The sequence below is a fragment of the Dacryopinax primogenitus genome (assembly GCF_000292625.1).
Source record: "Dacryopinax primogenitus strain DJM-731 SS1 chromosome Unknown DACRYscaffold_2, whole genome shotgun sequence".
Classification (NCBI taxonomy): domain Eukaryota; kingdom Fungi; phylum Basidiomycota; class Dacrymycetes; order Dacrymycetales; family Dacrymycetaceae; genus Dacryopinax; species Dacryopinax primogenitus.
This window is the reverse complement of record NW_024467199.1, coordinates 248618-268118: the sequence shown is the minus strand read 5'-3', so window position 1 is coordinate 268118 and position 19501 is coordinate 248618. Positions and strand designations below refer to the sequence as shown.

The 19501-nt window shown below is 52.3% G+C and overlaps 9 protein-coding genes across 9 annotated transcripts; 8 read left to right on the top strand and 1 right to left on the bottom strand.

Moving 5' to 3' along the window:
* Positions 1–116: 116 nt before the first annotated feature.
* On the top strand, positions 117–7010 carry DACRYDRAFT_113419 (uncharacterized protein; the record flags this gene model as incomplete). Its single annotated transcript, XM_040769627.1, has 15 exons — positions 117–219; positions 275–836; positions 887–1226; positions 1278–2285; positions 2336–2389; positions 2438–2765; positions 2823–4796; positions 4842–5190; positions 5237–5507; positions 5557–5732; positions 5784–5940; positions 5987–6062; positions 6113–6411; positions 6466–6750; positions 6806–7010. 15 exons carry the CDS (start codon positions 117–119, stop codon positions 7007–7009), a joined length of 6186 nt encoding a protein of 2061 aa, XP_040632139.1.
* Positions 7011–7088: 78 nt separating this feature from the next.
* DACRYDRAFT_19818 (AP endonuclease) lies at positions 7089–9233 on the bottom strand. Its single transcript, XM_040771670.1, has 9 exons — positions 9128–9233; positions 8537–9073; positions 8317–8484; positions 8182–8265; positions 8018–8132; positions 7861–7960; positions 7790–7806; positions 7490–7593; positions 7089–7436 (listed from the first exon to the last, which is right to left on the bottom strand). The coding sequence occupies exons 2-9, from the start codon at positions 8956–8958 to the stop codon at positions 7139–7141; spliced, it is 1308 nt and encodes a 435-aa protein (XP_040632138.1). The 5' UTR covers positions 8959–9073; positions 9128–9233; the 3' UTR covers positions 7089–7138.
* Positions 9234–9512: 279 nt separating this feature from the next.
* Positions 9513–10573, top strand: DACRYDRAFT_113417 (uncharacterized protein). The gene is made up of 5 exons (XM_040769626.1): positions 9513–9918; positions 9964–10039; positions 10088–10129; positions 10184–10449; positions 10500–10573. Exons 1-5 carry the CDS (start codon positions 9533–9535, stop codon positions 10513–10515), a joined length of 786 nt encoding a protein of 261 aa, XP_040632137.1. The 5' UTR covers positions 9513–9532; the 3' UTR covers positions 10516–10573.
* A 462-nt stretch (positions 10574–11035) lies between these two features.
* On the top strand, positions 11036–11779 carry DACRYDRAFT_19816 (uncharacterized protein). Its single transcript, XM_040771669.1, has one exon. It carries the CDS (start codon positions 11058–11060, stop codon positions 11655–11657), a length of 600 nt encoding a protein of 199 aa, XP_040632136.1. The 5' UTR covers positions 11036–11057; the 3' UTR covers positions 11658–11779.
* Positions 11780–12164: 385 nt separating this feature from the next.
* Positions 12165–12907, top strand: DACRYDRAFT_19815 (uncharacterized protein). The gene has a single exon (XM_040771668.1). It carries the CDS (start codon positions 12304–12306, stop codon positions 12652–12654), a length of 351 nt encoding a protein of 116 aa, XP_040632135.1. The 5' UTR covers positions 12165–12303; the 3' UTR covers positions 12655–12907.
* A 595-nt stretch (positions 12908–13502) lies between these two features.
* Positions 13503–14374, top strand: DACRYDRAFT_113414 (uncharacterized protein; the record flags this gene model as incomplete). Its single annotated transcript, XM_040769625.1, has 1 exon — positions 13503–14374. One exon carries the CDS (start codon positions 13503–13505, stop codon positions 14184–14186), a length of 684 nt encoding a protein of 227 aa, XP_040632134.1. The 3' UTR covers positions 14187–14374.
* Positions 14375–14615: 241 nt separating this feature from the next.
* On the top strand, positions 14616–15727 carry DACRYDRAFT_19813 (uncharacterized protein). Its single transcript, XM_040771667.1, has one exon. It carries the CDS (start codon positions 14622–14624, stop codon positions 15321–15323), a length of 702 nt encoding a protein of 233 aa, XP_040632133.1. The 5' UTR covers positions 14616–14621; the 3' UTR covers positions 15324–15727.
* Positions 15728–16026: 299 nt separating this feature from the next.
* DACRYDRAFT_19812 (uncharacterized protein) lies at positions 16027–16878 on the top strand. Its single transcript, XM_040771666.1, has 2 exons — positions 16027–16736; positions 16785–16878. The coding sequence occupies exons 1-2, from the start codon at positions 16084–16086 to the stop codon at positions 16801–16803; spliced, it is 672 nt and encodes a 223-aa protein (XP_040632132.1). The 5' UTR covers positions 16027–16083; the 3' UTR covers positions 16804–16878.
* Positions 16879–17251: 373 nt separating this feature from the next.
* DACRYDRAFT_19811 (uncharacterized protein) lies at positions 17252–18056 on the top strand. The gene has a single exon (XM_040771665.1). The coding sequence runs from the start codon at positions 17300–17302 to the stop codon at positions 17891–17893; it is 594 nt and encodes a 197-aa protein (XP_040632131.1). The 5' UTR covers positions 17252–17299; the 3' UTR covers positions 17894–18056.
* The last annotated feature ends 1445 nt before the right edge of the window (positions 18057–19501 follow it).

Here is a 19501-nt window from a genome sequence, read left to right as displayed (position 1 = left end):
GGCGCTTGCACCGGAAGTAAAACTGGCCAATCACAGCCAAGCGGGCTCAAAAGATCCCCTGGTGCTTCTCCCTCAAGTCGATTCATTTCCTAGACAGCTTCTGCCCTCCTCCTGCCATGGATGAGCTCATCAAGAGCTGCTTGCGGGAGATCGCATTCGATGGCGACTACGGTAAGCTTCGCGTTCAGTCCCGCGTGTTGGTGGTGCTCACGAATTTCTGTTCGATTCTCGTCTCTGTCAACATCTATTGCTATCCAATCTGTCCCTGAATAAGGTTGCGACGCGTCCCGCCTGAAGACCTTTATCGAAAAGTTCTATTGTGGCAATAGCAAGACGCGGCAAAATGTGGATGATGGGTTCCGCGCCCTTGTCTGGACTTATATCGTCCAACACCCATCTGTTCGCGTGGGGTTCCGCCCACCATCTGTGACGGAGGACGTGTTCATCGCCGATGATATCGATCGGTCTCGTAGCAAGGCCACGAGGCGCCAACGATATGTCAATCAAGGGAATCGCCTCGCGCATGAAGAAGGCACGTCCCTGCCTGGACTGATATCTCTAAGGCCGGAAGAGGTCGAAGACTCCAATCTCGACCAGTTGCTCGAGAAATACGGCCAAGATCTCAGAGTTGCAGTCGATCCTGAACACTGCTTCCAAGCTATCACCGGTTCGACATTAACGCCAGCAAAGCTGACACCAATGACCTATTCCACGCTTCAACTTGTTGCTCGAGCCAGGGACAAGGGCATAACATTCGTCGAGCTCTCCCGCATTACGGGATATGCCGCTGGTGCTGTCTTCTATCTCATCAAGGTGCTGGAAAGTGCAGGGCTTGTGTATGCACAATGTGATACGGGTGAGACACATCTGACAAGGACTTCAATAGGAAAAAGTTCGCTTCAATCTCTGGGACGGGTATTCAAATGGCCGTGCACATTCATTTTTGGCTGCATCACCCCGATTGGCAAAGAATCCGTGCTGAGGAAGCAAGGGACGATGTTGACAGAGTTTCCAAGCTGGAACCCTCCGGTGGTGATGATATGTCAGTCGATGACGGGACGCAGCAGGGACTAGATGAAGACATCCAAGACTCCTCCAATCTAAAGTTTGACCCACTGGACGACAGGCACCTCTCACGGCCGGACCTTATCATTAATAGGGTCAACAAGCTGTTGGAACACTCAAAAAACTATTGCCATAAACAGTTTGATGTTCTCCTCCGTATCGTAGGTCATTTGTCCGGAAGGATCAGGTAAAAGACAGCTGATTTGGCGTAGGGTCTGCTCAATCCGACGAAAGTCCAGCGGAAACGTTTCAGCAAGATCATCAATGCAGCGGTCTCTCAAGGACTGCTTGAACGTTTTCACGTGCCTTCCCGTGTCGAAAGACCAGGCGCGCCAGCTACGGCTCGAGTCCTTCGCTTAGTCCCCGGAGAGAAACGAAATCTCAAGTACACTGCGGCGGATGAAACAAGTGGGGATGCAGATGCGAGCGCCGATGCAGATGAGAAGGAGGCTGAGGCTCATGGACAAGCTACCCACCAGAGCACTCGTTACCTCGCGACGCTGAGTCTTCAAAGGAATTTGTTGAATGTCGTCAATGCTGCTGGTATGCAAGGCATCACTTACGTCGGAATCATTCGCGAACTTGGGTTTTCCGAGCAGCGCATGTGCGAGGGCCAGCTCCAAAAACTGTCCAAGAAGGCTAACGTCTTGCCTCATCTTTCCGACCTCGGCATCGTGCTGTTGACTGAGACTATCGGCCGCAAGCGACAGCTGAGGCTGTACACGACGCACAATTTTGCGATTCTCCTGAAGGAGGAAGGCTTCGAAGATCCTGACGACGATCATCCTCAAGAGGATTTGCAGTATTCTGGAGGATTCCTTGTTCGCAGTTCAGGTGATTTCTATCGCGATGATGCGGAGCTGCAGAAAATCGTCGATCATTACGATCCTAAACGATTCTCGGATAAGTATATAAGAGTGATCCGACCTCCCCGTCCAGGACAACCAGAGAAGAACAGGAATCCCATCGGTGCGGATGGCAAGCCGAAGAAGGGAAGACCGCGAAAGTACCCTGAAGGAGAGTCGAGGGCATCTATGGCCAGGAAGCGCAAGTTAGAGGAGGCTGCTGCTGCGGAGATTACACTACCGCCAAAGAGGCAACGGACGAGCCGGAAAAGCCTGGTTTCGGTAACTCCTGCAGAACCATCTGAGACCGGAACGGAATCCGTGCTACCCGAAAGCATACAGGCTCCCCCGGTAGCACCGAAGGAACGCAAGAAGGTGTGATGCAATGCCATGCAAGCCGAGTACGTGTGCTAACTGTTACCAAGCCTGGTCGGAAACCTAAACCTAAACCCGAAAGACCAACCATCTCGTCGATTGAGGTAGGGATAGACTGTTCAACCGATAACATGCTGTTGATCATTGTTCAGACACGTCCGCCTGTCTCGCCAGGTTCTTTGGATCAAGGAGGCCTTGTTGGTGGTGTCTTTGCAACAGCACGACGGCCTCATACCAGGCGGTGGAGATCATACGAAGATGAGACGACTGCCAGTCCTTCAAAACGTCACGTACCCGCTGGAGGAATTTCCGCTGCAGACCTTGCTCCACTTCTCCAGCTGTTACCTCCACTTGGTCCAGTTATTGATCAAGCCGGTGAAGAAGCGAACTCCGTCGATGACATCAGCCCGTTACGTACAATGGAGGCTGAAGATCTGCATTCACTTACACAGACGGCTCCCACCTCTCAGGATGGCAAAGGTAGGCTCTCTCAAATGGCGGCTTTGATCTTTGCTTATGGTGATCGTGCTGTGACAGTGCTCGAGAGTCCGGCTTCTCGTCGCAGGGAATCAGCAGGGAATCCGAAAAGATTGAGCGTTTCCTATGCGCGGCGGGCCCAGGACATTGTGGAAGTTCTCAAGCGTAACCATGGGGTACTTCACTCAGGCTTGCCATTACAGCAGGCCCACAAAGAATATTTGACAGAGCTTGAGTCTTCAGGCATACGGCCTGCAGGCTCTGCGACCACGCTGGACCGAAGGACGATCAGCGCAGTCATTGATCTGCTCGTGCATAACAAAGAAGTCAAAGTCTTGACTACCGACTCAGGTGCTTATGGCCAACAAAATCGGGTATTAAAAATGCTGTACTTGCCAGACACCCCCATGGAAGTCGTGGATCGATATCGGCGCTCTATGGAGAAGCAACTGAAAATCTTCTCCATGCGTAAGGTGCCACCCACCCCGCTGCGCATGGAATATTCAGAAGTCGGTCGACAAGAGAAACGCACGCTGAGAGCTCAAAACGAACTTCCGGAGGCTTCTTCCATCTCGGATGATATCGAGGTTGCCGACAGCAACTACACGATTGCTGGGCTATCTCCAATCGAAGTTAGGCATCACATCCTGGAGAACGAACCCCACACGGTCGCCCAATTGTATGGTCTGATTCCAGGGATAATTTGGCGAGCACGAGAGCTTTATCTCTTCTCGCTTCATCACATTTCTGTCGGCCCCGCTGAGATTGACTGTGTGGTCTCAAAGCCTCAACGAATCGTCGAGACCAAGTTTTTCCAGTCGGAACTGCCTGTAGCAACATGGTGCACTCTCATTCCTGTCAATCGCTACAGTGCAGCTCTAGAAGCATATCTCCACACGACAGAGGGCCAAGAATCATCGCTACGAAATGCTCCGGAACGGATCAAACGAATATGTGGAAGTTATGCTGTACGGGGCGCGAAAAAACTTTGTAAAGTCTTGGAGATCTTGACCGCTCTGCGGATGATTCAACCTCTCGAAGTCGCGGAACGTCAGAAGTCCGAGATCACATGCGAGCCTCATTCCGGCTACCCTGCGACCTTCTGTAGACGAGAGCTCGGCCCACTCACTACCTTGCCTAGCTATTGGCAGTTTTGCAACCAAGTGCCAGTTTACGACTACACCCAGGACCCAGCCCCCCTCCTGGGCGTCCACGGAGCAGGCACTATGGAGGAGTGCATCGACTTTTGGAACAACCTAGAAGGGATTAGTAACGATAGACAACCAGTTGGACTTAGGGAAGACTCAAAGCCACCCTCGTTTGAATCTTCGTTACATTTGCAGCACGAATTCTTGCGACGTTTCAAGTTGCCTGCCGGATGGAGGCAGATGTATCGGCTTTCAGCCTATCAACAGAGCTGTATCAGAATCATGGCAGATGAAATATTGACTGGCTCTCTCCAACCTGAGCTGGGCATTGGGTGGCTCCAAGAGATCAGTTATGCTCTCGCGGCGCCAGTGGACGCGGTTCAAACATACTTCGAACAGATCCGACGAAGTCGACTGGCTCGGCTCAACGAAAAGAAGCTGGAGCATGAACAAAACTTGCGGCGAGCCAATTTGGGTGAATCAGATAGTGCCAAAGTCTTGGCTAACAAGGCGCGTCAGACGAAAGAAATTCTTGACAATAGCTGGCAGGCGCTTGTGAAACAGACCGTGGAGACACTCGTTCCAGGGACGTTCGATCTCAATGCTCCAGAGCTTCTTCAGGTGAAGAAAAATTGGCATTTGCGTGGCGGCGGGATGAACGTCGATAATGCGAGAGACAGAATTATCTCCGCGATTACGGGGACTGCCATGCCTGGTATCAAGAAAATGCAGAGAAGGTATTATCAACCCGATCGTCATGGTCAATTACGTGATGTTCCCCACTGTTCCCTCTGTGAAAGTAACTTGGAGAGCATCAAGTCTCTCGTTGCTCAGCAGGAAGCCGAGCATCAAGCTTACATGTCGCAGCAAGAAGACAAAAGAACCGGTAAGTGCTGTTTATGAGTGTGAGGTTATTATTGAATTAACACAGTTACTCAACCCCGCCGCCGGTACACCTGGACGCCCGAATATGATGAACTGGCTTTGGATGCAGAGGCTGTAATCCGTGCTCGTTGTGCTCCAGAACAGCAGCCAGCCATCCATTTGCTCACGCAATTATTCCCACGTTTGTCGTCAAATTCCGTGCGCACACATGCGCTCAACCTTCGGAAAGTACGTCCCGGCGGTGACCTATATGCCGCCCAACTGCAGGCTGCTTGGAATGCGCTTCGACTTCAGCCTCATGCTGACGTACCTGATCCCCTTCCGGAGAGCCTGACACACTTCCCTTTGGAGAAACACGTTGCTTATCTCCGTGCCCACCTGGACAAGTCGAAACTGTACGCCGATCCCATTTTTTACACGGGTCAAGCTCACATTCGCAAGGGGCGCTGCTCTGATTGACGAGGCATTGCCTCCCACTGATAACATGGTCTATGATTTGCCTAACGACATGTTGTACATTGAAACCCATTGGGACGTGGTGACTCCTAAGGATACTGTGAAAGAATGGGACTTCATGTGGAACACCACCACAGACGAAATCCGAGAGCGCAACATGCACCATGAGGCGTTTATGCGTCCTCGAGTAGCAGAAGATCCCCTGCCGCCTTTGTCTGAGCTGAACCTCACACATCGAGCAGAGACCGCGGTGAAGGCATGTTGATTTCGTGCCTGGTGATACAATTGCGCTGAATATGGATTAGATGACGGTCACGCCCAGTGAGCAAGACTATGAGTATGAGAAGGCAACCAAGATGCTCGAGCTTTTGGGTCAGATACCTGTGGCTGTAGCCTACGATAATCTCAAGCGTGACGGCGTAATTAAGGCCACTGCCGAACGAAAAAACGCATCGGGCAGGGCCATGATGGTGTCGGACCTGTGCGTCTCTAGCAACCCTGTTTTTTTTCAGGACTCAGAAGTGATTTTTAGGCAAGAAGAAGAATTAGAAGGACAGTTTGATTGGCGACTGTTCCGAGATGCTGATCTACTGGAACGCGATCTAACCCATCTTGAGCTGGAACCATGGTCGGTGATGGCAAGCGATGGACGAACTGCTGGTATTCTGGACTTGATTTCCTCCGACCTCGTGGGCGGTGCTTTTCAGCAAGCGAGCATATGCTGATTCTGTTCAGGTCGAACTCACGGTCGATACGAGCTCCGCTACTGCCCTGGACATCGAGATTGGCAGTAGTAGTCGTGGTATGATCAGTGAGCTCCAAGATAGATTTCGATTCTATGCGTGCTCACTCGGATGCAAGCCGATGAACATCTGGAAAACAATATCTACGTGATAGCCAAAGATAAGGCCCCGGTACTTCCAAGCCTCGGGAGAGCTTCGATCATGCTAGAGAAGCAAGTTGCTGACTCTCGACATGCGGCCGACAACATTCGATGCTCCATCGGCAGGGGTGGCGTAAGCAACTGCCCGCAGTGCATGAACGAAAATTTCCCAAGATATCTTCACAATTTGGGTGAACCTATGAGAATGCAGTTGTGTCATTTGAGGCAAGCGCTGAGGGAGGCTGGCGGTGCGGGATTGTCTGTAGAAGATCTTCAAGTCCGTTTTCCCTCTAATCCAAGTGCGGTAGCCTCTCATCCCCCAATGATTCAGGCGTTTTGTTTTAGGTCTGATAGCTCTTTCGTGCACCTCCGACGTGCACTGTGGGATTGGTGCCAAGGTCAAGTTCCAATAATCGCATGCGTTGGATATGACACAGGCAGAATCATCGCCGCAGAGTTCCTCCATGAATGGTGTCTCCAGACTAGTCAGTTACCCTTCGACATGGTCCTTCCCAGACGCTGGTTACACCCTTCAGGCAAACGCGATGAAGCTCTTTGGCAGATGTCTTTACGATATGTCATGGGGTGGATTATGACACGCACGACTATATCAGAGGTGCGCAGGTTTTATTGACGTCTTTGCACCAAGGTTCCTAAATGGGTTGGGTTAGGCGATACTGCGCCAACGCTCATCGGTTCTATTTGACCGTCTAGAGATGAGCAGTCTGTTACAATACCTGGTCGATGAAAAGTTTGCTGTTCGGAGGACAGCCATGCAGGAGTCAACCCCAGTTTTAATCGGATTCAGCACTAATGAAGAAGAGGCAGTCTGGCATTGGGATATGGGCCCTGTGCCTTGGTACCTAATTCACTAGGAGTTCGTTTGAGGAACCCTTCGAAAATACTGGCTGTGTTCCTAATCCACCATAATTGTACATTTAGCTCATGTTGTACGCATTGCAGAAATTGTAGGGATATAGCACAGTCCAAATATCAATTGTGGATTAATCACTGCCGCATTCATGGTCCTCCTCACCGCCCTTCTTCCGCTTCAGCGCCGATTTTCCAGGTTTCTTGCCCTGTTCTTCAGCCCATTTGACAATCTGCTGCACCTGTCCTTTCCTGCTATCCCAGGAGACGGTTGTTCCGGCTTTGTTGTCCTTCTCAAACGAATAGAGCACTTCAATCTCTCGGCCCCAAACTTCTTGCTGTTCAAACGACGGTGTTTCAAGCACCATGGGCAGGTGCGTAAGACGCGGATCAGTCAAAATATGGAAGAAAGTCGGCAATCCAATATACCCTCTGGTTCAAATTCTATTAGGGACAATAGCGAAAGCGAGCGTTGCTGCACGTACAGCCCTAGATTCTCATGTCGGTCCTTTTTTGAGTTGAATGGTGTTTTGGAATCGTTAAGATGCCAAGCCTTGAGGTAGTTCAGTCCAACAACTTGATCGAATTCCTCCACTGTAAAAACATTCGCATTCAGCGTCGTCAGAATGAGAAACCAGGGGACTTGCTTGTCGTCCTTTGTCAAGATTAGCGCATGGTCTTCTTGCAAGTAATGCAGTACTCACTGATACGTTTCCTTATCGCGGATATCGTATCCCTGAATCTCTGTCAGGCCAGCAGGTCAAATGGGCATATTTTCCGCTTACTGATGCGAAGAGGTGACCTACCGACCAGGTCAGGGAACGAGTTCAGAATGTCGGGAAAGAAAAGGGCTCACATGTATCCAAGCAGACACCTATTCTAGACTTATCTTCCACCAACCCAATCATGGCCGCAAGATCCGAAAATCGGCATCCCATGACGTTTCCTGCGCCCGCCTGGAGAGCTCAACATCAACAATACTCATCTTCCTCTCAAGGTGCAGGCTAACATACCATATTCTCGATGACAACACAGACGAAGGAGGTCGCCTTATGTGCTCGATTGATGCTCTCAGCAACGTAGGTGAGGCATTCTTCAAGAGGCGCTCCACCGACTGTTGACCCAGGGCTGTAAGCTTGGTAAGCTTAGGATTATCGTGCGGAAATTCATAGCTTACTGAAAGTTGTACAACTTGATCCCAAGCTGCTCACATCGTTGCAGATCGTCCAAGAAGCATTCATACGATTTTTCTCGCTTCTCTCTGTCCTCACATTAGCATTTCTTCCTCCCAGAAATAATCTTGTGGGCTGACTGATCCGGGTTTCCAAGGTTGATGAGATAACTGCCATGAGGAAGCACCATTCCTGGATCGTAGCCGTACTTCTGCAAGCGGGACTTGAACAGCGAGATAGACTGGCTGGAGAGTGGAGGAGAACTCCATTTTCGCTGCGATTTGAGGAAGAGGGCAAAGGCGTTTGCACTGCATAGAGGTCAGCGAGGGGTGTTGACATGGTTGGGGAAGCTTGGTATACCCAATAGCAGCAGCATTAAGGACCGCATTCTCCACCCCTCCCGCAGCAGAGACGTGTGCCCCCACACACATCTCACTCTCTACCCTCGGCTTATACTCTTGCTCTTCAACCGCCTTCTTCGCCTTCGCCTTCTTCTTCGGTGTCCCCTCCCCATCATCATCTTCCTTCACCCGCTTCGCTTTGGCAGTCGTGCCCTTAGCAGTCGCACGCTTCTTCTTGGCAGGTTTAACATCCTCTTCCTCCTCTGTCACGTCGCTCTCCTCGTCCTCTTGCACCTCTCGCTTGACCTCAGCTGCTGAGCGCACCGACCGCCTTGGAGCGGGTCTCGTCCCTGTCACCGCTGGCGGATCAGTCTCATTACCCACAGAAACCGTTGCTTCTGCGGCAGACTTGACACTCTTCCGCCGAGAAGATGTCGACATGGTGGGATAAAGGGATATGGACGCGCGCGCTGAAAGGCGAGGAATCAGACGAGAGGAGTGCAAAATGGTCGCAGTACGAAGCATCAGTCAGCGCGTCGCGTGGGGGTCAAGGACACTAGTATGAATTGAATTGTCAGCGGACGCGTTTACAAGTCACTTTTCAGTTTACCACGTTCGCCGTCAACAGGCACGCGCCTGCCTTTGACGTCAGCCCGATGGACGTGCTTTGTGAACATTCAACTGCTGGATTCTTCGTTATTAGACTGACCAACGACAAGGTAGATCTCACGTGCTGAGCCAATGTCGTACACAGTTACTCAATATAAATGCTGCTGGCAATATGGGCAGTGCAGCCCGACGTCGTACCACTGCAGGTACATACTTGGGAAACCTCATGAGCGATCTCCGTGTCAACCGGTTTTCTTATCCTGAAGCTTCTTGGCACGTACTACATGCCTGCCGAATCTCGTGACTCATGTTTGGCTGTGTTGGGATCCGCCAAACCAAATCGACTATAAAATCCTTGTCTCTGCCCGCTGTGGCGCGAATGTCATAGCACTATATTACATGGCAAATGGCTTCTGCCATTGCTCTTGTAGGCGCGAATTCGCCGCTGCTTGCCTATTGGCCCTTTGTGGGCGTCGATCCTACTGAGGAGTGGATGCTCACTTACGCACCGTTCACTTGGCCGCCGATCCCTGTCTGCTACACAGAAGCTCCGGGAACCAACATCCAATTCGATTTTTACGGGAGTGAGTTCCAGCTGCTTGGCCCAGAGGAACAGGGATGTGGATACACGCTGCTCATCAATGGCACGGACTCGGGAAAGAATGGTTTTGCTGAACCCGTCCAGCTCCCTGCGGGGCAGTATCATATTGAGGTCAATCTCAGTTACTCGGCTGGAGAATTCTTCAATTTTGAAGGCTTCGCTTTCAAGTCGACAGAAGAGAACAGCACTCTGTATGTTTTCATGTGATTTGAAGCTGGTGGGCTGATGTGTCATAGGAAGGACATTACGACGTTCATCAACGCTCCTAACATTCGTCCAACAGGACAGTGGGAAGAGACAACGCTTTACTCAGTGAGTTTCCACATTACATGTTATTCCCAGGTCTAATGAACGTACCAGGAATTTTATCATGCAAACTTCACCCAATATTTGACCAACAGTGTATGTATATGTCCTTTTCTCCTTGGTTTCGTGCTATCTAAGACCAGCGACTAGACGGGTGCTCAACTTGAATACAACTTCCAAGGCATACAGACCACGATCATGGGCTCTGTTGGACCGAGCGCCGGTCCTTTCAGGGTGACAATCGATGGGCAGTCTGAGGTTCCGCTGTCGGCGTATCGGCCTGTCGCGGACGACCTAGTCACGCTCTACGTGAAGCAGCTGCCATTCGCGGACAATAGCGGCAGTCATAATGTTATAGTGACGAATCTCGGTCAAACGAATACTGTGACTATTTTGGCCATAAGCTATGATCAGCTGTGGGCCGTTCTCTCGCATTTTGATAGGAAGTGACTCAATGTCGAACTAGTGTTTCTTCGACATGACTCCTGGGAGCGGCCGATGCGTATTGGACTGTGGAAAGGCAGACATAATGTGGGGTTGGTTGTATAATGTATGTGCTTGACAGAACAAATTATAATCAGGATCGCGCCCCGTTGTATTCGCTATGAAGAAATAATGACGTCCGGTCAGCTCGGTCTAACATGACTCCGAGGATTGCGTCACGACGAACAGGCATCAGTGCCGCTCGGGGCGGTCCGGACCCAATACGGCATCCAAGTCCCGCGCAAGCCAGTCCCGCCTCCTTGTTCTCGAACATTGACCAACACCTCAAATGGTCATGTGCGACTCATGACAGCCAACTGGAGGTGCGGAACGGAATGAACGTGTATCCGCTCGATGTGGGCAGGTCTGGTCACATGCACCGCTTGGCTCCGATTCTCCTTGATCTCCTGGTCTCTCGCCGTTGGTCCGCCTCGCCGCCTGCCCGGACCCATCGGCAGGGGGTATATAAGTCTTACGAGCCTATCCTTGGGGTTGGCATCAACCGCATTACTACCTCACACGACATACACACTAAACAACGATGCCCGCTCAACGGAAACCTGAAGTCACGGCAGAGTTCATGGCGTACATGGCCAACGTGCTCAAGCCGGGCTCGGAGGAGGACAACCTGATGTCGATCGACGAGGACGAGGAGTACAAGTACCTGTACGACGAGTTCCGCTCGGAGGGCAAGGTCGACCCCACAGTGATGGAGAACGAGGCCAAGTTCCTGCAGTCGCTGCAGGAGGGTCCGCTCAAGCCCTCCCCAGGGCACTACGACGATGAACACGTGCATGTAAGTACGACCGCCAAGACGCTCACGCTCAAGCACTGGCTCATCTCCCACCCTATTCTCGTCATCGATCTCGATAAAGTGATCTACCTGCGCTCTGCGCCAGATGTAGTGGTAAACGAGTTCGGAGTCAAGGTGTGGGGCATTGGGGAGACGGGTGTAGGGTGGACACGGGACGGGCACAGGAAGGGCGCCTCGGGAACGGCATACGACCACAGCTTTGTGTGCAAGTACACCGATGAGCGCTTGGGATTGAGGGCGGGTTTCTCTGTTGACGACCCGCTCAAGTTCTCCGCTGCACTCGAGAAGGCCGCTCATGGGATCACGGCTCGGCATACCTACCCTTGAACATCAGCACCTATCATACGATGAGCGCAAGTGTAGATTCGTCCATGATACGAGATGATACGACGCGCATGAATGAGAGATTGGGCGACTTGTATGAATACGCGGAGAAGGAATGAATGAATGTCATGTGATCATTTACAGTATGACTAGCTCCGTGATATCTGCTGGACCGATATTGTGATCGATGGCTACTTACTGACGTGGATGATGATGATAGTTGGGATGGCGGTGTTTGAGGCAGCCTACTCCTGATTGCCTCGTCCAGGTCGAGGTACTCAATCTCACCTTCCACAGATGTACACTCTTCCGACAATTTCATTTCCTTTCCCTGGATATTTACTAGAATTTCACGTGACCGGATCCATGCTACCGTTCTTACCCTTTATCTCTGCTGCGCAAGGCCGTGCTCACCTACCTCATTCTCTACTTCCTCTTGGCTCATGTTCGAGGTCGCCGGTGTCGTTTTCATCAGCTGGTTGAAGCTCATGCGGGTCGTAGGCGACGCCCAGCCTGCTGGATATCACGTGCCGTGCCTGCTGACCTATGACTAGACTTGGCTGATGTGTCTCTATATAAGTCGGAGCGTGCCATCGGTAATCGATATTCAACCGACTGATTTCTTGAGTTCAACCACACAGAGCATATCATGGCAACCACAACCAAAGCCGAAGTTCAACTGCCCACTAACCCACAGCATGAGGCGCTCTACGCATCCGCAATCGAGACGGGCGTCGTACCCCCTCCCGTTCTTGAGGCCGAAGCAATCTCAGAAGCTGAAGCACACGACCCTGCTATCCGACCCAGTTCGGACGACTACGAGGACCGACATGTCCGTCTGTGCGGGACGAAGCGGACACTGACGATCAAGCACTGGATCATGTTCCATCCCACTCTTGTCGTGCCAGTTGATTCGATCACCTGGATACACCCTGCGTCGCTGGTGGTCAAAGGGCTCGGAGTCACCTGCTGGGGCCTGGCAGCGCATCGGATGGGCTAGGCACGCGATTTCCACCGTGTGCTGGTGAGTGATCCGGCGTACGATCATTCCTGGGTCGTGCAGTACATCGACCCGTTCTGGGACTTGAGAGCTGGATTCACGGTGGAAGATCCGGGTGAGTTTGCGGCGGCACTCGAGAGGATGGCTCCTGGGGTCACGCAGTGGGAGTGCGAGGAGAAGGACCGGATGGAGAGGCACGAACACGAAAAGAAGGATAAGGATACGGCGGGATTTACGAAGATCCCTGAAAAGCATACCACTTGAAATTGACCACTATAGCTAATCTTGGATGACCGTGAATATTCTGTGGTGTTGTCAGTGTTTACCATACGTGTACGATGTACTGTAAATGTATAACTAATTTTTTTTCTAAATTGTTGCCACATCCAATCCCGAGCGGGGCGATTCGGGTTTTATGTGTATGGTTCTGCGGTTAATGTCGGGCGCGTCACCAAGGCGAGTTGATGGACCCGCACGTTCGTGTCCTTGTTCACAGGCGACGACGTGTGCTTGTTTCCTTTTATTTCTCTATCGCTTAAACGGCAGTGCGCGGCGAATTGCAATCTGTCAACGTCGACAACGTGTTTGATACGCTCTCAACGGAACTTGCCGATGTCATTCCACTGAATTATACGTAATCTAATACGTTGAAGGGGCAACCTGGCCCCGCAACGGCGGAGACTAGGCAGTGCAAACACGCTAACGGCGCCTCGTTTTCTATGCATGGCTTTGGTCTGTGAACAACTCTCAATGACATAAAAACAATTCGTCACGAGGTGTCTCACACACGACTTTGTACTTGACGACAACCATCAACTTCAACTTGTTCATTTCGAGCAATCTCAGCAATGAATAGCGTTCAGATGATGACGCCTCTGCAAGCACTTTCTCACGACCTCAATACCCTCGCACTTAACGAACACACCCTTCTCCCTTGGGACGTCAAGCCCTTCCCATCCTCTTCCAGCTCCTCGTCCTCAGGCTCGGGCACGCACACACCCGCCTACCCCTCCGTCGCCGCTGCATTCGAGCAAGACGTGGCATACGCACCGATATACGACGAATACAGCGAGACAGGCCGCGTACACGCCTTGCTACTCGAGCGCGAGCGTCTTTCTGCTCTCATGCTCGCTGGCTCCTCCCCCGCTTTCTCTCGCTCAGGAAAACACGATTATGCTGATACGAACGTGTCGATCTCCGCTGCGGGACGGACGCTGATCATCAAGCACTGGCTCATCGCCCACCCCACCCTTACCGTCGGCTTGCAGGACATCATCTACATCCTTCCTGCAAAATGTGTCGTTCCTGCACACGGGATCACCGCTTGGGGTGTGGGAGAAACAGGCGTCAGCTGGGCAAGAGACGTGAGACGCACGGATCCGGGTACGAAGGAGTACGAGCGGAGCTACGTATGCAAGTTTCGCGCCCCTGCTGGAGAGGGCAGGGAGAGCAGGGAATGGTACGCAGGGTTCACGGTCGAGAACCCAGACAGATTCGTCGAGGTGCTCGAGGACACGTGGTATGGTGATTAGGTGGGAAGGTGGGGAGGATGTCTGGATATGGTTCAGGGAGGCGGCTCGTCAACCCTGCGGGTCAGCGGGGGGCGGGGAGGGCGGCATCATACGCCTATGTAACCGGGGACCATTGCCCACTCTGGTAACCGGGTACACCAAGACATCTATTTCGGACTTGGGCACGTGACGCGGCTGGCCACGGAAAGACTCCAACATTAGTGGACTGACTATGTATAGTACGGCGGATCCCCATCGGGTCGTCCTCCTTTTCTCCCTGCGACTGCCGCCCTGTGCGGCCCTGTGCGGGGAAATAATTATGTATTTCCAATGCATCTCCCGCACGCCTGCCCCTGGAGTCCCGATGGCCTCGGACGGTAGCCCCCTCGCTAACCAAAGCATATATAGAGCCTCTGCGAACGAGGGCCTCGTTCCCCGTAACCCAAAACACACACCATGCCGTTCATGAAAGCGCTGTCTGTCTCCCACGATGAGTCTGGCTCAGAGTCGGAGACGATCGCCGTGCATCCAGAGCATGAGCAACTGCCCTCCTCCGACCGTCCGAAGCTGCATCATCTCGAGTCTATCCTGGTCAACCCGGACTTTGTCGAGCCCGTCCAGATCGCACTGGACGACGATGCGCGTTACCGGATGATATACGATGCCTACCTTGACAATGGAAAGGTGCACCCGTTGGCGAACGAGAACGAGTGGTTCAGCATCATGCGCTCCAGGTTCCGGACTGGGGGGCTCGCGGGCACCCCGTCGGAACGAGACTATACGGACAACCACGTTGCGCTCTGTTCGAAGAGCAAAACGCTTACTGTCAAGCACTGGCTGATCGCACATCCGACGCTGGTCATCGACCTGTCCAAAGTGGACTATATCCGACCGGCAAAGGACGTGGTTGCCAGCGGTGGAGTCGAGGCTTGGGGAGTGGGAAAGACAGGGATCGGGTGGGCGAGGGACTTGGATCGCCTCCCCACTACGGGCAGGAATTTCTGGCATTCCTATGTCTGCCAGTTCCAGGAGTGGGGGGACGTCTTCCTCGCTGGGTTTACTGTTGAAGACCCCAAGCGGTTCATGAAGGAGCTGCAGGGTATCAGGCCCGAGATCACTAAGGTGCCTATGGACGAAGAAGTTGGAGAGATCTCATAAGCAAGAGACCGGTCGGGAAGATCCGAGGCCAGAGACGACGACGATGATGAACGCGAGGACTGCTACGAATATCCGATTTGCACTCGATTTTGATCCGGAACGCGATTTGTATAAAGCACGACGAGGGAAGACACAAAAACAGAGAGCTACTCCATATGCATATCGATTTTTTTTTCGCTCTTGGATGCGGTTGTACATGCAGGCGGAGAAGGATGAGGACGTCGGTCACCACTCAGTACTTCATCGGCGCTATGACCGACGATTCGGTGGATGGGAGGACGCCAAACATAGAGATGCCAAGATTTTTGCGTCATTTTCACATGCTTACCAGTAGGCACACGACCAGTCAGGGTTCCTTACCAACCTTGTTCTCTTGAGTAATGTTCAATTGGTGTTGGCTTCGGGATGTGCAGGGAGTGGGTACGCCGCCGGTTGGTCTATTGTCCGGAAGACCAATTCTGCAACGAAGGCGGATCGCTGACTGAAACAGAGCAGCTGAAAAAGGCAGGTTAAACCGGCTGAGCCCGTGCGGTGTGAGGTCATGTGCCAGGGTTATGAACCCCTTCACTCGGCGCCTGACGGAGCTTCTCTTGAGTGCGGGGAGCTTTCCTTACTGTTCCTTCGCGTAAGTCTGGAATGTGCCACCAACAGAAGATATATACACACCTCCGTTGGCAAAGGGGTTCGCCAAATGAACGTTACACCGACATCGCTCTAGCAACCAAACGTTAACATTGAACCACGCAAAGATATCGATACTATGCCAGCCTTCAAGGAGCTGTTGTCGCCGCATTCCGAGGTCAAGCGAGTTAGCTCGCGCCTGCGGCTCTCGTTCATCCGCAACTTCATCGACTCGCTCAGTAGCGACCCGAAGTACATGAACTCGATCCGAGCTGCAGTCGAGGAAGACCACAAGTACCGGAGCATGTACGACGAGTACAAGCGCACGGGAAAGGTGACGCCTCTCGAGGAGGAGAACGACTCCTTCTCGTTATTACGGTTCAGAAGCCGGACAGGTGGGCCAGCGGGTCCACCGAAACCAGGCGACTATAACGATCAGCACATCTATGTGTGCACCACACGACGTACACTCACGATCCATCATTGGCTTTTCATGCACCCCACTCTCGTGATCGACCTCAACAGCATCATTCGGATTCGCCCTGCAAAGGATGAAGTCACCGAGGGTGGTGTCGAGCCGTGGGGAGTGGGCCTGACGGGTGTCTGTTGGGCGCGAGACGCGGACCGTGCCCTAACAGATAACGAGGCGTACGACCGCAGCTTCGTGTGCGAGTTCAAGGCAGAGGACGGGGAGGAGTACTGTGCGGGATTCACGGTTGAACGACCGGAGAAGTTTGTACGGGTCCTCGAGAATTTGATACCAGGCATACGAGCTGGATGCTCCAAGACGAGGTGGGTGAGATAACGGCCGTGCAGTAGCTTAACTGAACTTCCCTACAGTCGCTGGGGAGCTCTGTAGTTGATGCCTATGCATTCCTCTTTTGATGTTCTCTGTACATTAGCAACATTGTACCATTACTCAATCACCATTATTTTCGGCATTTTCCAGTGCCCACCAGAAGCACAGTTCCGATACTGCCCTGCAAATTTGGAAGATAGGAGGTTATAATCTTCAATGATCGAGACCGCTCACTTTCACACCCCGGGGCTGACCGGGTCCAATCACGGGTCCGCCATCCGCCGCAAGCGCCCTTCCACCCGCCCGAACACCTTCCTCTCCCAGTCATCTCGTGACTAGTTCTTGGCCCTTTACAGCAGCGTTTCCGCATGAAACGGAATGTTAATGACTCGTCGGATGAACGGGAGGTCCGGTGACCGGTAATTGGCCTCTGTGCTTCCCATTGTCTATAAAAAAGGCTGGGAAGCGAACCGCGCATGTCTCTTCAGTACAACCCAACCTTACTACTGAACAACCATACCTTCAGAGGTACCACAACTTACTACCGAACTTCCCGATGGCATCTATCCAAGTACCAAACACCACCGAGACGGAGCACAATGAGATCTACCAGCAGTTTGCCGAGACGGGCAAGGTTGATCCAGCGGTGCCCGAGCATGAGGAGAAGTTCCGCAAGGTCCCCAGTACGGCAGGGGTAGACGATTACGATGACTATCACGTACGGGTGTGCGCTGCTAAGCGCACCCTGCTCATCAAGCACTGGCTGATCATCCACCCGTCGCTGGAGATCGACCTCGACCGTGTCATCTATATCCTGCCTGCAGCGAACGCGGCCAAGTCAGGGGTCACCTCGTGGGGCGTGGGCGCAACGGGCGTCGGATGGGCACGCGACTTCCACCGTGTATTCTCGCGATCGAAGAGCGTGGAGAACTCGTATGTGTGCAAGTACCGTGACGCGTGGCTCGGTCACCGTGTCGGCTTCACAGTGGAGGACCCGGCCAAGTTCCTCCAGACACTCGAGAAGCTCGAGCCAGGAATCACCACACGAGTACATGATGAGCAGGTGTATCATCCCGAGCCACCAAAGGCTGCTGAGCCAGAGCGGCCGACAGAGGAAGGGCAGGGGACGGAGATCCAAGTGGGGGAGTAATGGACCATGAGTTTGTAATGGGTTGATGGGATACTGTGTCGGACTGAGCGAAACCACTAGCTCAGTAGTTATTCCTTACTCTGTTTGATGCACATGTATGATAGGGCATATCCATGAGCCGTAGTCCAAGCATCAATGTACATACCACGAACCTGAGACCTGATTAGGCGCCCGTCAAAAAGTGCACCGCATTAAACAGAGTTCCACATGCACTCCACCTAAGGCTCCGATGATGGCATTGTCGGCATCCTGTATTCAATAAAGAAAGGTGAAGAGGATAACAGCGCGCAGCAGTTGTCCAGCTCGAGGCGTAGGCTGTGATGGCTGCGAGGAAAAGAACAGAAACAAGAGAACACGGGAGCCGAGAAGGGCCCGGCGGTTCTTCATCGCCGAAAATGGTTCCATTTACCCCGCATTTGTAAGACTGAGCATTTCGGACACAACCATAACTACGGAGCCATTTCGGAGGTACATTGACACATACCTTTGTGTACTGCACCATACCAGTTTATACCAGCCTATACTGGAGTGTCCGGTCAGTATGCAACCATATTCGTTGGTATTGGACAGTATGGGGCAGTATGGGGCAGTATCTGCTCAGGGTCTCGGCTCTGCCATATAGAGTGGTATGGGGCAGGAAGCTGCAGAAGCATGGAGGGTTGTTCCAGAAGCCAGGCAGCATCATTGGGTACTGAGTGATAGTGCAGGATACCAGCAGAATACTGATGGGTACCAATGTGGACCATTGGGTACTGCACAGTCCTAGCAGTACATACAGGTATGGGGAGGTATAGTTCAGTATAGATGGGTATTGGCGAGTATTGATTGGCGTCAAATGGGAGCAGACAGTTTTGTCTGATCTGACCCACCATACATTTGGCCCTCTTGACTGCCAGCCACTAATAGTACTAGTACTGGTATATATGATATAAGTGCAGTTCATCTGAACAACCTGAAGCCTAGTGCAACCATCCCAGCCATGCTCATCAATGTCGACTGAGCAATTGAACCAGAGCACAAAAGAAAGTGGGTACTCAACATGTCCTACTCTGACAAGTTCATCATGGTCGACAGCCTCAGGCAAATGTTAATGATCCATAACTTTTGTATCACCCACCTGGAGCTAGTCCTCCCTTTCTCAGATATAACCAACCTCCTCCTGGTGGCCAAAGTGACCAAGCGGCTGGGGATGAAAGTGATGCAGAGTATTGCATAGTCATCCATACAACCCTGTAGGGGACTACCAAAGCAGAAGCATTTGCAGAAGCAAATGCAGTCCAAATGTGTGCTGTAGAACTACATCCAATCTCTATTGGTGACATCCACCCCAGCCTGTCTGCTGCTGCTCATCATGAGTGACTCAGGGTTGGTAGACTTATACCCTGGCTCTATATTATCCTTCTGGGCAGCCTCAGCACAGTGGTTATGCATCTGGATACATACCTGCCCTGGGGAGGTTGTTAGGGCAACACAGGCTGACTAAGTTTGCTCACCTAAGAGTGCCAAGAGTCTAAGCAGGCAACATGGAAGTGGAGTAGACCTGATGACTAGGACCTATCTACAGTATAGGTACCTGTGGATGATCCTAAGAGACCAAGTCTGAAGAGA

Coding starts and splice junctions, on each gene's coding strand:
- DACRYDRAFT_19811 (XM_040771665.1), top strand. CDS start 17,300: ATGGCATCTATCCAAGTACCAAACACCACCGAGACGGAGCACAATGAG.
- DACRYDRAFT_19812 (XM_040771666.1), top strand. CDS start 16,084: ATGCCAGCCTTCAAGGAGCTGTTGTCGCCGCATTCCGAGGTCAAGCGA.
- DACRYDRAFT_19813 (XM_040771667.1), top strand. CDS start 14,622: ATGCCGTTCATGAAAGCGCTGTCTGTCTCCCACGATGAGTCTGGCTCA.
- DACRYDRAFT_19816 (XM_040771669.1), top strand. CDS start 11,058: ATGCCCGCTCAACGGAAACCTGAAGTCACGGCAGAGTTCATGGCGTAC.
- DACRYDRAFT_19815 (XM_040771668.1), top strand. CDS start 12,304: ATGGCAACCACAACCAAAGCCGAAGTTCAACTGCCCACTAACCCACAG.
- DACRYDRAFT_113417 (XM_040769626.1), top strand. CDS start 9,533: ATGGCTTCTGCCATTGCTCTTGTAGGCGCGAATTCGCCGCTGCTTGCC. Junction 9,919..9,963: donor ACAGAAGAGAACAGCACTCT/GTATGTTTTCAT, acceptor GATGTGTCATAG/GAAGGACATTACGACGTTCA. Junction 10,040..10,087: donor AAGAGACAACGCTTTACTCA/GTGAGTTTCCAC, acceptor TGAACGTACCAG/GAATTTTATCATGCAAACTT.
- DACRYDRAFT_19818 (XM_040771670.1), bottom strand. CDS start 8,958: ATGTCGACATCTTCTCGGCGGAAGAGTGTCAAGTCTGCCGCAGAAGCA. Junction 8,133..8,181: donor ATCAAGTTGTACAACTTTCA/GTAAGCTATGAA, acceptor CCAAGCTTACAG/CCCTGGGTCAACAGTCGGTG. Junction 7,961..8,017: donor GTGTTGTCATCGAGAATATG/GTATGTTAGCCT, acceptor TGAGCTCTCCAG/GCGGGCGCAGGAAACGTCAT.